The sequence below is a fragment of the Nematolebias whitei genome, chromosome 19, assembly GCF_014905685.2.
Source record: "Nematolebias whitei isolate Nwh7 chromosome 19, NemWhi1, whole genome shotgun sequence".
Lineage (NCBI taxonomy): Eukaryota > Metazoa > Chordata > Actinopteri > Cyprinodontiformes > Rivulidae > Nematolebias > Nematolebias whitei.
The window spans coordinates 26,770,200-26,783,289 of NC_056516.1; the positions used below are offsets into that span (position 1 = coordinate 26,770,200).

Consider the following 13,090-nt stretch of genomic DNA (forward strand, 5'->3'; position numbering starts at 1 on the left):
AACCAGATCCACAAATTGTTGCACAAGAACGAAGAAGTGGTTTCACAGCTCCTGAAGCTCTTCCTCAACAGAAATCACTCTCTCAGAATGCATGTGTGTAATATACTAACATTTATTGTGCCATACTGTATGTAATATGCCTGCAACACAATTTACAGTCACTTATTTATGTCTGCAACAAAAGAAAATCTACACCATTAAACTTCTACTTCCAGCCAGTTACACTGATACATTTATGAAAAAAATCATGTTAAAAACTGACAGAAATATGTTTTACAACACGCTATCATGGGTTATTAAGTAGGAACTTTAAAGAGAAAGCTCAGATTATTTTGAGAGGGTTCAGTAGAAATGGTTATGAACAGTTAATATCTTACCTGTATCCAATAATCTTTTCAGTGACATCAGCTTAGAGTTTAATTCTTACCAGGCTGACAAGCTAACAGTTAATACGAATGAGGCCAACTCTCACTACCAATTTGAAAAGTCAGTGTTGCATTACAAATAAAATTCTGTGGTTATTTGCAAGTGTAAATAATGACAGCTGCAGCTAACTGTTGCACTTCCAGTGCAGCCTGGAGCACCTCTTGCAGGAATATTACAGTATTTATGTCAGAATACTTGCAAAATGTAAAAAAAAAAAAAAAAAGTGGCGTAAATAAAATATTGTTCACATGAGCCACTAGTAAACTTTTTTATATTCAGTAAATCTGCTTTGTGCTTGGCCTCACTCAGATTAGTTGTTAGCACATCAATCTAATCAGATATAAACTTTATTTCTCCAAATCTCCAAAAATTAAATCTCCAAATTCAGGTCTCTCTTGTAAATGAGTCCTCGAGGCTCGATGGGATTTACCCGTCTAAATAAAGGCTGAATGATAAAAAAAATCTAGTTTGCCCAAAGAGCTGATAGGATATTCATTGCTCATGATGTTTCCACAGAAGCCCATTTGATAAGATCTGAACTTTTCTGTAAGAAGCCAGCAGACAGACATGAATAAAAATTATATTTTTACTTTGTTGCTAATCAAAACTATTCCACCTAACCAGTACTAACTTAGCTAATCTGCTGTAGCCAGCACATACTTATAGTAATGTGTCACGAAAGCACAGAAATATTACTGAATGAGCCCTCAGAGGACCAAACAAGCATAAATGCAAAACCCCCAAATACAGTATAATGCTAAATTAACCCTCATTGAATGCTTTAAAGTGGACAAAAAAGGCACTGATAACAGAAAAAAAAAATCACCAAAGTGATGGAAAAGGATGAACCACAAACTTCTACATGATCTCCAACAGCCATAAACTAAAAAATGGCTCATGAAGTAAAAGACGCAACAAATTGTTGCAAAATCACCCAAAACACAAAATGACTGAAATCAGAATTAAATGACCTCACAGGAACATAAAATTATCAGACGTATAATGTCCACAAAGAGGTTTAAGATCCAAAACAAAATCGTCACAAAGAGATAGAATTATGATGAGAAACAAAATGATCACAGAAAGATGCAAAATTACAAAAGCTCAAAACGACCTTGACATCTAAAAAAAAGAAACAACAAAGCTATGTACAAATACCTACAAAGAGGTGCAACTATAAGCAACAGCAACCAAAAGAACGACAAAACTAGTGAGTTAATGCGTTTTTGTGGTTTTAAAGGTTCTTAAAATGTGTCCTGACTGCAGTTTTCTTTGAACGAGTCCCTGAGAAGTCTACACCATGCGTTTTACCCTCCCTTATAAAATAAAAAAATGATTTCAAACTGTTTTAGATTATTAAATATTGGAATAAATAATCCATCCCTACTTGAACAATATGGATTTATTTGTAATTTATGGTTAAATTTAAGAACTGAACATCACCGCCATCTTGTGGTAGACTGGCGTCATGACATACAGAACAATAAATTTAAATTTTATTAATAACATATTTCTAAACACAAAATTCAGTACTGAATTATTTTAAAATTTCCTTATAAACACAATATAAATTTGTGTAAAAAAAATTCAACATGAGCAAAATTTTTCCACAAACATTTAAAAAAAAAAATTATTTAAGGAGGCAAGTTTATCCCAATAAATCAAATAACAATTAATCTTTCACAAGGTTACATATTATTCTTTGGAGAATCAACTAAAAAGAAAAACCTGTAAAGTTATTATTAATAGTCAATATCTTCCCTGCTGTGGAAATCACTCCGACGATAATCAGTTTGATATCAGGCAGATGTTTTCTCAGGTAAGACTTGCTCACGACCAGTCAGAGCGGAGCAAATAAAAAGTACATCTTAAAATAAAACTAAGCTAGAAAATGTCAATCTGTTTCATGCAAGCGCTGGTTTCTAAACCTTTTCTTTAGAAACCAACCATGACCTTCCAACAATGTTCACTCAGGTCATCTGGACGGTTTCTTTTTGTGCTGAGACGTTTCGCCCTCCATCCGAAGGGCTTCGTCAGTCTGAGAAAACACCAAACGAAACTGATGCTCCACCAACAGCTTACTCCAAAGTGGAAAGGAGGAAGGATGGAGGGCAAAACGTCTCAGCACAAAAAAATAAACCACCTGACTGAACATTTTTGGATTATATTCCTGGATTATTGAGCATGAACTTTGGTGTTTTGAACCAGTTTGACGTGTCTGTCGACGAGGGAGAGGGCGTGCCCCAGAACCCATCTTAGCACGAACATAACAGTTCCCCCCTCCCACCAGTTTGTAGTAGGCTGTTGGTGGAGAAGCAGTTTTGTTTGGTGCTTCCTCAGACTGATGAAGCCCTTCTGATGGAGGGCGAAACATCTCAACACAAAAAAGAAACTGTCCAGATGACCTGACTGAACGTTTATGGATTGTATACCTGGTTAAAAGGTTAAATTTAGTTACGTCTTTCCACAGAACCCCATTTCAAAAGACCTGAACCATCTTGTGATTCAGCAAAGTTCATGCTCAATAATCCAGGAATATAATCCAAAAATGTTCAGTCAGGTCATCTGGATGGTTTTGTTTTTGGCTGAGACGTTTCAGTCCTTCATCCAAAGGACTTCTTCAGTCCGAGGAGCCACAACAAACTGGAGTCCCACAAGCACCAACTCCCACAGTGGGGAAAAAAAAAACAGTTTGCTGGTGATAAGATGGTTTCTGGGGCCTGCCCTCTCCCTCGTCAACTCCTTTAAGGAAGCAATGCCAAAATGGTTCAAAACACCAAAGTTCATGCGCGATAATCCAGGTACAAATCCACCAATGTTCAATCGGGTCACCCCTTTGATTCATTCTGTTCTGCAACATCTATTTCACTCAGACCATGGAGGTGACAAACTGAAGACTACCTTCGCTTCAGTGTAAACTTTCAGGTAAGTAACGTTCTAATGTAAAGGTGAAGGAAGTGTTTTGAAACTGGCTGTTGGCCATTAATTTGCTTCCCCTAGGAGAATTTCAACCTGATATTTTAAACTGATAATGCTTTGAACGAGTTCAACTGCAGGACAGCTACCACAAAAAAATCTAAGCAATTCCTTTAAAGCAGGGGTGTCCAAATGTTTTCATACGTGGGCCAAAACTATCCAGATGAAAGGACTCATGGGCCACAAAAATGTGAATTTACCTCTCCACGTAAACAATATTTTGGAGAAAGGACAAAAGTTTATTCATTTAGGTGGAGAGTTTTAAATTGTTGTAGATCCAGAACATTTAAAGCCTCATAAACGCTAAGCTTATTTTTTATCAAAAAGGATTTGATTTGTTGGGTCTATGTTTGTTGTTTTCTTGTGTTCGGAAAGTTCATTTTAGTTTGTTCTCAGCAACAAAAGCGTAATTTGAGTAAGTGTCCTTTTAAAAATGGGTCAATCAGCCTTTTTTTTAGACCATGGACGTCCCAAAAGACTGATGGAAGTTCTGAAAATCGTCCAGCTGTCAGTCGCTACAACAGATTCCTAGAAGGTTTGATAAAACTGATCAACTCGTATGTAGATGGTACCACGTTATATTCATTTAAAATGTCCAGTTTCCCTCTTGATTATTTTATCAACTGCAACATTTAGCCCAGTTTTATGAATCATTATCCAAAAACCTCCTTTCTGGTAGAGATCAGTAAAAGTTTGTGGTGCTTTGTACAATGAAGTGAAAATAAAAAGATTACAGCCAGATGTTTGTAATTTGCTTCACTTTGAGAATCTTTTTCATCAGTGTTGCTATTAAACCTAAAAATGTCATTAAAAAGTAGGGATGCACGATATTATCGGCATGTTATCGGTATCGACCAAAATTAGCGATAAAGTTAAATATCGGACATCGGCCATTCCATCAAAATAATTCAGATATAAAAAAACACTGTATATATATGGCACTGTTTTTGTATGACTATTCAGTGACAAGGATGCTCGCAGCCCCAGCGCAATATTATGACATCACACGTGTTGTTGAGTTTAGATTAGTGAAAATTTACAAATTCAAACTTTTCGAGTGTTATTGTTTTAGTGAGAATAGATGTCGTGAATAACTGTGACATGAAACATAATCCAAGTTGAAGTGTTACATCAATTTCAGGCCCCTTTGTGACATATGCATTTGGTAGCAGGTCAAATTGACAAAGACCATATAGAATAATGTAGTGTTGTAATTGCACAGCAGAGAAAGCTATGTAGTCTCTGTAAGTAGGTCTAGAGGAAAATGTCGGTATTGGTATCGGTTATCAGCCAAATAAGTTTTAACATATCGGATATCGGCCAGAAATCCAATATCCTGCATCCCTGTAAAAAGGATTACAAACTAATTTGCAGAAAGTCTGAACCGACCTCATAAGCCTCCTGGTCAAAATGACACCATTCTTAAACTGCAGTTGTGGGCCGCACAAACTCACTCCAAGGGCCACACATGGCCCTCGGGCCACACTTTGGACACCCGCGCTTTAAAGCTTCCTATACGTTTTTACAGGTGTGTGTTTCATAAAAAGATTAGACAATGGGTTGGAGCTTTACACAGGAGACGTCGCGGTTGGAAGTGTTGATAGCGGTTGGTACATCCTTGTGTCACTTTGGGAGGTCTGGCTGTGCACGTTGTTGAGGGGAATAGCAAACTGCCCAGCTTGCCCTGACCCGTCCTCAGAGTTTATCGCGTAGGGCACCTTAGATTTGATGGCCATGCTCAGTTTGAAAAGCAGATTGTGAAGAGCCGCACGGTATTCTTTCCTGACCAGGCAGTAGATGACCGGGTTGAAGCAGCTGCTGGTGAAAGCCAAACAGTTGGCCAGAGGGAAGAAGTAGGTCTGCGCCACGTAGAAGGGCTTGCTGATATCGACGACGTCAAGCTGGATCAGGGCATTCCAGAGAGTAAGGACGTTGTACGGGAACCAGCAGGCGCAGAACGAAAGCACCACCACGGCCACAGACTTTGAAATATCAGTTTTTCGTCGAGAATTGCGGCTGCCTGTCAGCTTGTGCCTGCAGAGGAAGCGCAGCAGAAGCAGGTAGGAGAGGATGATGATGGCGTACGGCAGCAGAAATCCCAGCACCACCCGCAGGAGCTGGTTTATCCCCAGCCAGGCCGTACCATCGGGGAAGCGGAACAGGCACGCCGTGTCGTTGTCCTTGCCCACGTAGCCGAGGTCTGCGAACACGGCTCGGGGCGCGGCCGCAATGAGCGCTGCAACCCAAATGAAAGCTGTGGCCACTGGGAAAGTGCACGACCTGCTGCACAGGGAGGCGCTGGGCTTTAGAGCTGTTGCGACGTAGCAGTAGCGGGTCAGGCTCATGGCTGTCAGGAAGAAGCAGCTGGCGAAAACGTTCAGTCCTGTGAGCAAGGACACGGCCTTGCATGTGGCTAAATCAAAAGGCCAGCTGTAGTCCAGCATGACCTCCACGGCCCAGAAAGGCAAGGCCAAAGAAAAGAGCAGGTGAGCCAAGGCCAGGTTAAAAACAAAGAAGTTAATGGTGCCTGTGGTGATGGTGTGGGTGGAATAGAGCAGGAACATGACTAACAAGTTGCCCAGCACTCCGGCTGTAGCCACAATAATGTAAACCACAGAGATGAGGATTCTTAGCCAGGGGGATGTATCGTCAAAAAACTCTGTGCTGTTGCTTGTGTTGTGAAAAATCAGCTGCGAGTTGTTACAAAATAAACTGAAGCTGCAGCCATTCAGGATGCTTTTATAGAAATCAAGCCTCTGAAAATCAGGCTTGGACATTTTCCTGCCCTCGAAGCTCTCCTGCTTGTGTGTGTTTAGAGCGTGTCCTCTGACTTGAGACGTTTCTCTTTGTGACATCAAAAATGCCGGCTCTGGTTTTGTGTTTATTAGATGACAATCATCTGCCCCTGCAAGGGAAGAGGAAATTATTATTACCTCCTAGACACGGCAGTTTATGAGCACGAAAGTGGATTAGCGCAGTCAGAAAAATGACTTACACTCAAGTGTCAGCCTTTGAGGCAGACAAACACGGAGAATCGACGAAGAAATCTGCTTCTTTAGTTTAAAGTCGCACAACAGATGTGATCATTAAGGTTACTGTTGGACTCGTGCATCAGACAGCTAAAAACAGGGGCAAATAAGCAGTAGGTGATGATGGGATGGGATTTCTTAGACTTTGTAGGATGCAACAAACTTATCTTTTAATAAACATATTCATTATACTGTGTATTTGATTGGTATTAGATGAAAATTTGATTTAAAAAGGAACTTTTCTCTTTGTCGTTTTGATTTTCACGTTTATCAGACTTTTTTCCCCCAGTAGAAAATTATATTTAATTGTCTGATGCATTAAAAAAAAAACAATAAAATGCCATTTGTGAGAAAAATGCTTGCAAATATAAAAGCAATAGTGTATAAAATTACTTTATATGCTCTATATACTCTATAATAAATTAAACTTATGAATATAAATTTATTAAAACAATGTTTAGTGACCTAATAAAAGACTAAACTTAAGAGGCAATGTGTCAGTGAAAGAATGTTTCTTTTAAAAACCCTTTTAATTCAACTTTCTATTTATTCTAATTAATTTGACTGGTACTAGAACATCAGAATCATTTTCGTCTAACTTTAAGCTCACTATGTGAATAAAAGCAAATCTCACCTGTAAGTCTGGTGATTATTTTTCAACCGGGTTTTCTTTTTTGGAGCCACAAGTTCTGCTGCAGGACTCGAACAACAACAGGCGAGAAGTCTTCCACCCTGAGATCTTGCTCCACCCAGTTGTTCTTTCCATTCTGCATATTCAGAAACGCCTACAGTATGATGACGCCACGGGAACACAAGAAGAGTTTACTAGAAATACAATTAAAATCCAAACAAAAGCAAAAGCTGTTGTGCTTGAAACTGGTTTAAAATATGGTCAGTTTTATGAGGTTTAGGTTTTTTCCTCTTTTTTTTTGTGTGTATTTATTTCTGTCAGTGGTGCAGACATTGTTATTTTCTTTACAAACATAATTCATAGCATGTCACCAAATGCACTAATAAAGTTGATTTGTCTTTGGGATGCTTTTTAATTGAGCTCTATAGTTAATAACAACATAATTGTAGCAATCCCAAATGACTGCAACATCCAGAATAAAATAGAAATAACATTTATTGTCCCTTAGCGGGATTATTAATGGGATAAATGGGACAACTGAGATAATTCATCTGTCATCTGTTCTAGAATTGCGCCGCTCAAGGTGGCTGCATGTTGGAGCAGCTCTGTTACTTTCATTCTGAGATTTTGCTTTTGGAAACTTTAATTCCTCTTTTTCTGGATGTAAATTACATTTTTTTGGATGATTGTTTCCTCTGGTATCAGATGCTGTGCAGCTGGAAAGATTTTTACTGAAACTTTTTAGTTTTGGACATTTGTTATGATGCGTAACCATGGCAACAAGGCTGTTTTCTACAACCAACAGCAGCTGATTAACATCTCAAAAGCTCAAATAATATCTCAACTACAGCCCCAAATCTCAAATGAGTCGAAAAGGATGTTCTGTGGATGCATTCCCATCTACCTGCCAGCTGTGCTCAAGTGTCTGACCACTGAGATCCTGGAACTAGCAGGAAAACACGGGTCATGACAGCGGAAGGACAGGATCGTCCCTCGGCACCTACAGTTGGCTGTCCGCAGCGACGAGGAGCTCAACAGACTGCTGGGAGGAGTGGCCATCGCTCTGGGAGGAGTTCTGCCCGGCATTCGGGCGGTCCTACAGCCCAGGGGAACCGAGAGGCCAGCCGAGACTGGGTGGACGGATCGGACGGCATCTGCAGCCAGTTTCTTAGGATCCACTGTGGGATGGACCTTTACAAGAGATCCTTCCTGCTTACAGCCGTCAGCATCTAAAACATCTCTTAATGAAATGAGGATAACGAATTACAGCAACAAATAATTTCCATTTGGGATTAATAAAGTATATTTGAATTTGAACATTCAGGTGTACCAGCAGCAAAGTGACAGGTAAATCAAACGATGCTGATTCACATGAAAATATGAAAACAGAAAGATTATGAATGAGACTGTACAGAAAGGACCTTTTTGCAGCATAGGAAAAAAATTATTTGTAGTTTTTAAAAACAGGAAATGTGAATTGAATAGGATAAAGAATATACAGCATGTGCATGTGTGTTTTTCATGTAAAAGAAAACAACACACTATGTCCAAGAAATGGAAAACTGTACAAGTGATAGCAGGGATGTAAACACTTCAGAACGGAAGAAGATTGAGACATTATTTTTTTCATTTACCCTTGATTTATCCAGGTAGTCTCATTGAGTCATAAGAACCCATTTTCAAGAGAGACCTGTTTTGAGATGGTGGGGGTTAAGGGCCTTGCTCAGGGGCCCAGGGTGGGGCAAATGAGGGTGGAGGCAGGTGTGGGTATTTCACCTTTTCCACCCACATTTTGATGTTGACAATGCCAGGAGTTGAACCTGCGACTTTCCGATCACAGGCCCATCTTCTCTAACCTCTGTGCCACCACTCCCCCACACTATAGGCTGAAAGAAGAAACCGAGAAGTTGTGGAGTCAAGATGTCTGTAGTCCCACTGGTCATCAGAGCCCTCGATGCTATGACTCCAAACTGCAAGAGTGGCTCCAACAGAGCTCAGGAACAACCTCAGAGATCTCTGTCCAGAAGAACACCGTCAACCACAGACCTCTGAGAGAAGAAGAAGAAGCTGAGTGAAACCGCCCAAATGGAAGAGAAGGATGAGCTGGATCTATCTATCTGATATATATATATATATATATGTGTGTGTGTGTGTGTGTGTGTGTATGAGAAAGAGAGAGGGTACTTGAACTGACATATGTTGTAAAATGAGACATCATGATCTGAAATGTGTAATTTTCTTTTACTGTTCTTTAACAAGCACTGCACTTTTCAAAGGTTAAAAAATTCAACGATACAAGTTTCAAGTTTCTTTATTGTCATTTCACATCACATGTGGTACATGAGGTGGAATGAAATCATGTACTCAAGGCCCCAGTCACACCCTAAAATAGCAAAAGTATTAAATATAACAAGAAACAGTATATAAGGATCTAAGATATACACAAAGATATACGCTAAACGAACGCTAAATGATGCGCTAAAAGATCTAATATACACGCTAAACACTAATAATGTAAAATAATACAGTATATTAAACAGCAGCCCGAACAAAATATGTCACCTGCTTAAAATCGACTTTGATCTTTGTCTCATTCTTTTCTTTAAAGAAATGTTGTGCCCTGAGATGACTTCTGTTGTGATTTGGTGCTATATAAAAAGACTGAACTGAACTGAATAAAAAAAAAAGAGAAGAAAGAAATGAAAGTGGACAGTTAAGTACTTTAATTTTCTTCAGTCACCAGTGTTTCTGTGAGCTGTTTGCTTTTGGCCAGAAACAGAAAACCTGTAACTTTATACCTTATTCAATAATCAGATTTGTCTTGTGCTTTTACTTGCATGATTATTTTTATTCCTATCTTTGACCATTAAAAAAAACATATCATAAAATAAAACCAATAAACTGCTTTTATGTTTTCTTAGTGTTCTATTTATACCAGAGGCATTGCTTGGAGATTAGATTGAGCTGCAGCAATGACTTCTCATTATAAGTTGTTGATGGTGGAAAGAACATCAGCGGTGAATGACTAAATGAGATTAGGATAGAAAAGGCGGAAGAGTGAAGAAGCTGATTTATGCAGGTCGGCATGAGGCGTTGTCATAAAGAAACCAGACAAAACACGCTGAGTTTTCAGCACTGCAGAAACGTTAGAGTGAACACTGTAGCTGCATGCTTTCAAAGTTAAATATTTGAAACTATATACATTTTAAAAAAGGTTGAAATGACAGTGTGGAGGCAGTCGGTGCAACAGCAACATCAAAAGTAAGTTTTCTTTGACAGTCAAGCTACGAAGACTGAAATCACTAATGCAAGAAAAAAATGTAGACAGGGAGAAGAATTAATGAACTAATTAAAAAAATCTAGATGTTAAATATACAAAATGATGTTATTTCAATTTAACATTTCACTTTTTTTCCTTTTCGGTTTTTATAGTTTGTGGATTTCTCCACTATTACTGTTTAATCCATCTAATTTGCATCCTCTGGTTCGTAATTTCTTAATAGATAATAAAACCTGGACAACCTGATGTTGTGTTTGAGAGTTTAAAATAATTAATGGCCATAATAAAGTATGACAAAAAAAAAAAGCCATTAATTATTTTGCAGAGAGTTAGTTTTTTTTTATCTTTAAGGTGCTCTTTTTGACTGGGAAAATGTAAAGTTACAACAGCAACAGTAGCTGCTACAGATGATAAAGATCCCAACTACCCAGTTTATTACATAAACAAGGACAAACTGAGTTATTAACCATTACAGTGATGAAACAATAGATGCCAACATTGCAGCACCTCAACAAATGGAGCTCAGAGTTGGACCAGCTGCAGAATAAAGATGTGACTTTGTCGCCATCGTTTGTAAAAATCCCAGAAGGACACTTTAAATGATGACTGAGCCATCTAGTGTTAAATGTCTGAGCTAACAAACAGGCTGAGCTGCCTTTTCTTCCATGATACAAGAAGTTCGTGACTGAAACATTCCCATAAACACAAATGTCCAAATGACATGACGTTATAACAGAAATAATATTTTCTCAGTATTTTTACCATTAACGTTTGATTACTTACTGGATGTTTCCAACTGGACTGGTTATGTGTAATCAAATCAAATTAAATAATAATAGCAGAAGAAACCATTTTAAAGACGTTAGGGACACTTTTATTCTTTTATTTTTGCATTATTACAATAATGATATTATATATATATATATAAAAAATCAGTTTATTTATTTATTTTAAACACTGTTTTCTGATTACCTCAAACTTTTTGGGTTCAGGGACCCCCCTCATAACTCTCATGTTTATAAAAATATTTTTCTTCAATCTGTCTCTTTAATTCAATGAAAATATTTGTGTGGCATAAACACTTTGACCTGTTCTTTAACATGGGGTACTTTTCATTCAAGACACTTAATTAACAAAATGTTTAATGTCAGCATCCAAAAGTTAGAGTTTTGAGAAAATTAAAAAACACTTTACCTGTTCACATAATGAACATAATAAATATATTGCCACTTCTTCAAATTATTATAGAAAACTCTACATAAAACTGAACAGAAGCAGGAAGTAACAGGACTTAATCTGTAAACCGATCGATGCCGGAACGCAAATAGCGGATGGGCTGATCTGACGGGGGATCTGGAGGTCCTTCCCCAGAAAATTTTGAATACAGTATGTGATTTACTGCATTTTGGTGCATTTTAATGGGTTGTTAAACATCTATGTGCTTGTTAAAAATATATATATTATTTTTTGTGGCCTCCCAAGCAGTGGCTCACGGACCCCAGCTTGAGAACCACTGCCTTAAAAAACTTGAACTTGTCTCAGTAGTTTGGACAAAAAGTCATTATCACTATCACAAAGGAGGAATCCACTGATTGATTTATTGGGTGGGGGTGGAGGGGTCCTCCCTTCTTTTGTCTGGGTCACAGCCCCAAAATGGATGGAAGAGAGAGGAAAAACATTATCTCCCGTGGGAGTCTTTTCAGCAGCACATACAATAAACACACACTGTTCTACACAGATTCCACCGATAGGCGTATTTAATACACCTGTATTTAAGATCCAGCCGGGCCAAAATAAAATGACAACCCTCATGGAAGCATGTCGCCTCTAATCCGCTCTTCATAATCTGTCCCCTCCTCCACTGGCAAGCCAAGTGAGAGAGAACAGGAGATGAGGAGGTGGCGAGGAAAGGAATCAAGTTAAACAGTCAAGCTGGAATAAAGGAGGTGTACATGTTAAATTATTAACATCAGCAAAACATCCACACATATTGACCTAACACATATTTTAGGTGGGCATGAGGCTAAAGTGTTGTTTTGTTCTAATTTATTGCACTCATAAAGTTTACAGAACACTATAATTTAGTGACCTCATTTCTTTGTATTTTGCCTCAACCAGACCTTCTTGTAACTGAAGTCATCTAGAGTTCTTCAGGTGTTCAGAAAGTCCACCAGAGCTTTTCTTTGGACTTTGGCTACCCATTTTCAAGAACTACTACTAGAAAATGTGGCAGCTTTAAAGCAAAATATAAAGAAATCAGCAGCTTAAAGCATTTGAGAAGTACTGTACTATGTAATAATCTATTTGAAAGAAAATAATAGTTCATCAAGGCCTACTTGCAACAAAGGGAACTATGTGGTTAAATGACACACGCTCTTTAGTCGTGTCTCAAAAACTCAGATTTTCCATGACTCAGCATTGTTTTTACAAGGCAGAAATAAAGAGAATGAATTAAATGTATTTTTTTTTAATAAAAATTTAAAACCATTTAAAAAATTGCAATAGTTTAATTTATTTATTTTTACTTATTTTCCCATCTGCACAATTTGTATAAACCTGCACGATCAAGTGTGGGATATTGTAAACTAAAACTGTTTACTCACAGTGTTGAGGGCTTTTATTATGGGGCTTTAATGTTGTTTTCCAACTAAAATTTTACCTATTTTCGCTGCATATTTATTACTCGCAGCCAAAGATGAGGAAGGGATAATATTTTTTGCTCGTGTTTGTATTTGTTTTTTGTAGAGT

The 13,090-nt window shown here is 38.1% G+C and overlaps 1 protein-coding gene across 1 annotated transcript; it reads right to left on the reverse strand.

The window, feature by feature from the left end:
- Positions 1–4,970: 4,970 nt before the first annotated feature.
- On the reverse strand, positions 4,971–6,179 carry LOC119425594 (relaxin-3 receptor 1-like). Its single transcript, XM_037693126.1, has one exon. The coding sequence runs from the start codon at positions 6,177–6,179 to the stop codon at positions 4,971–4,973; it is 1,209 nt and encodes a 402-aa protein (XP_037549054.1).
- Positions 6,180–13,090: the final 6,911 nt, after the last annotated feature.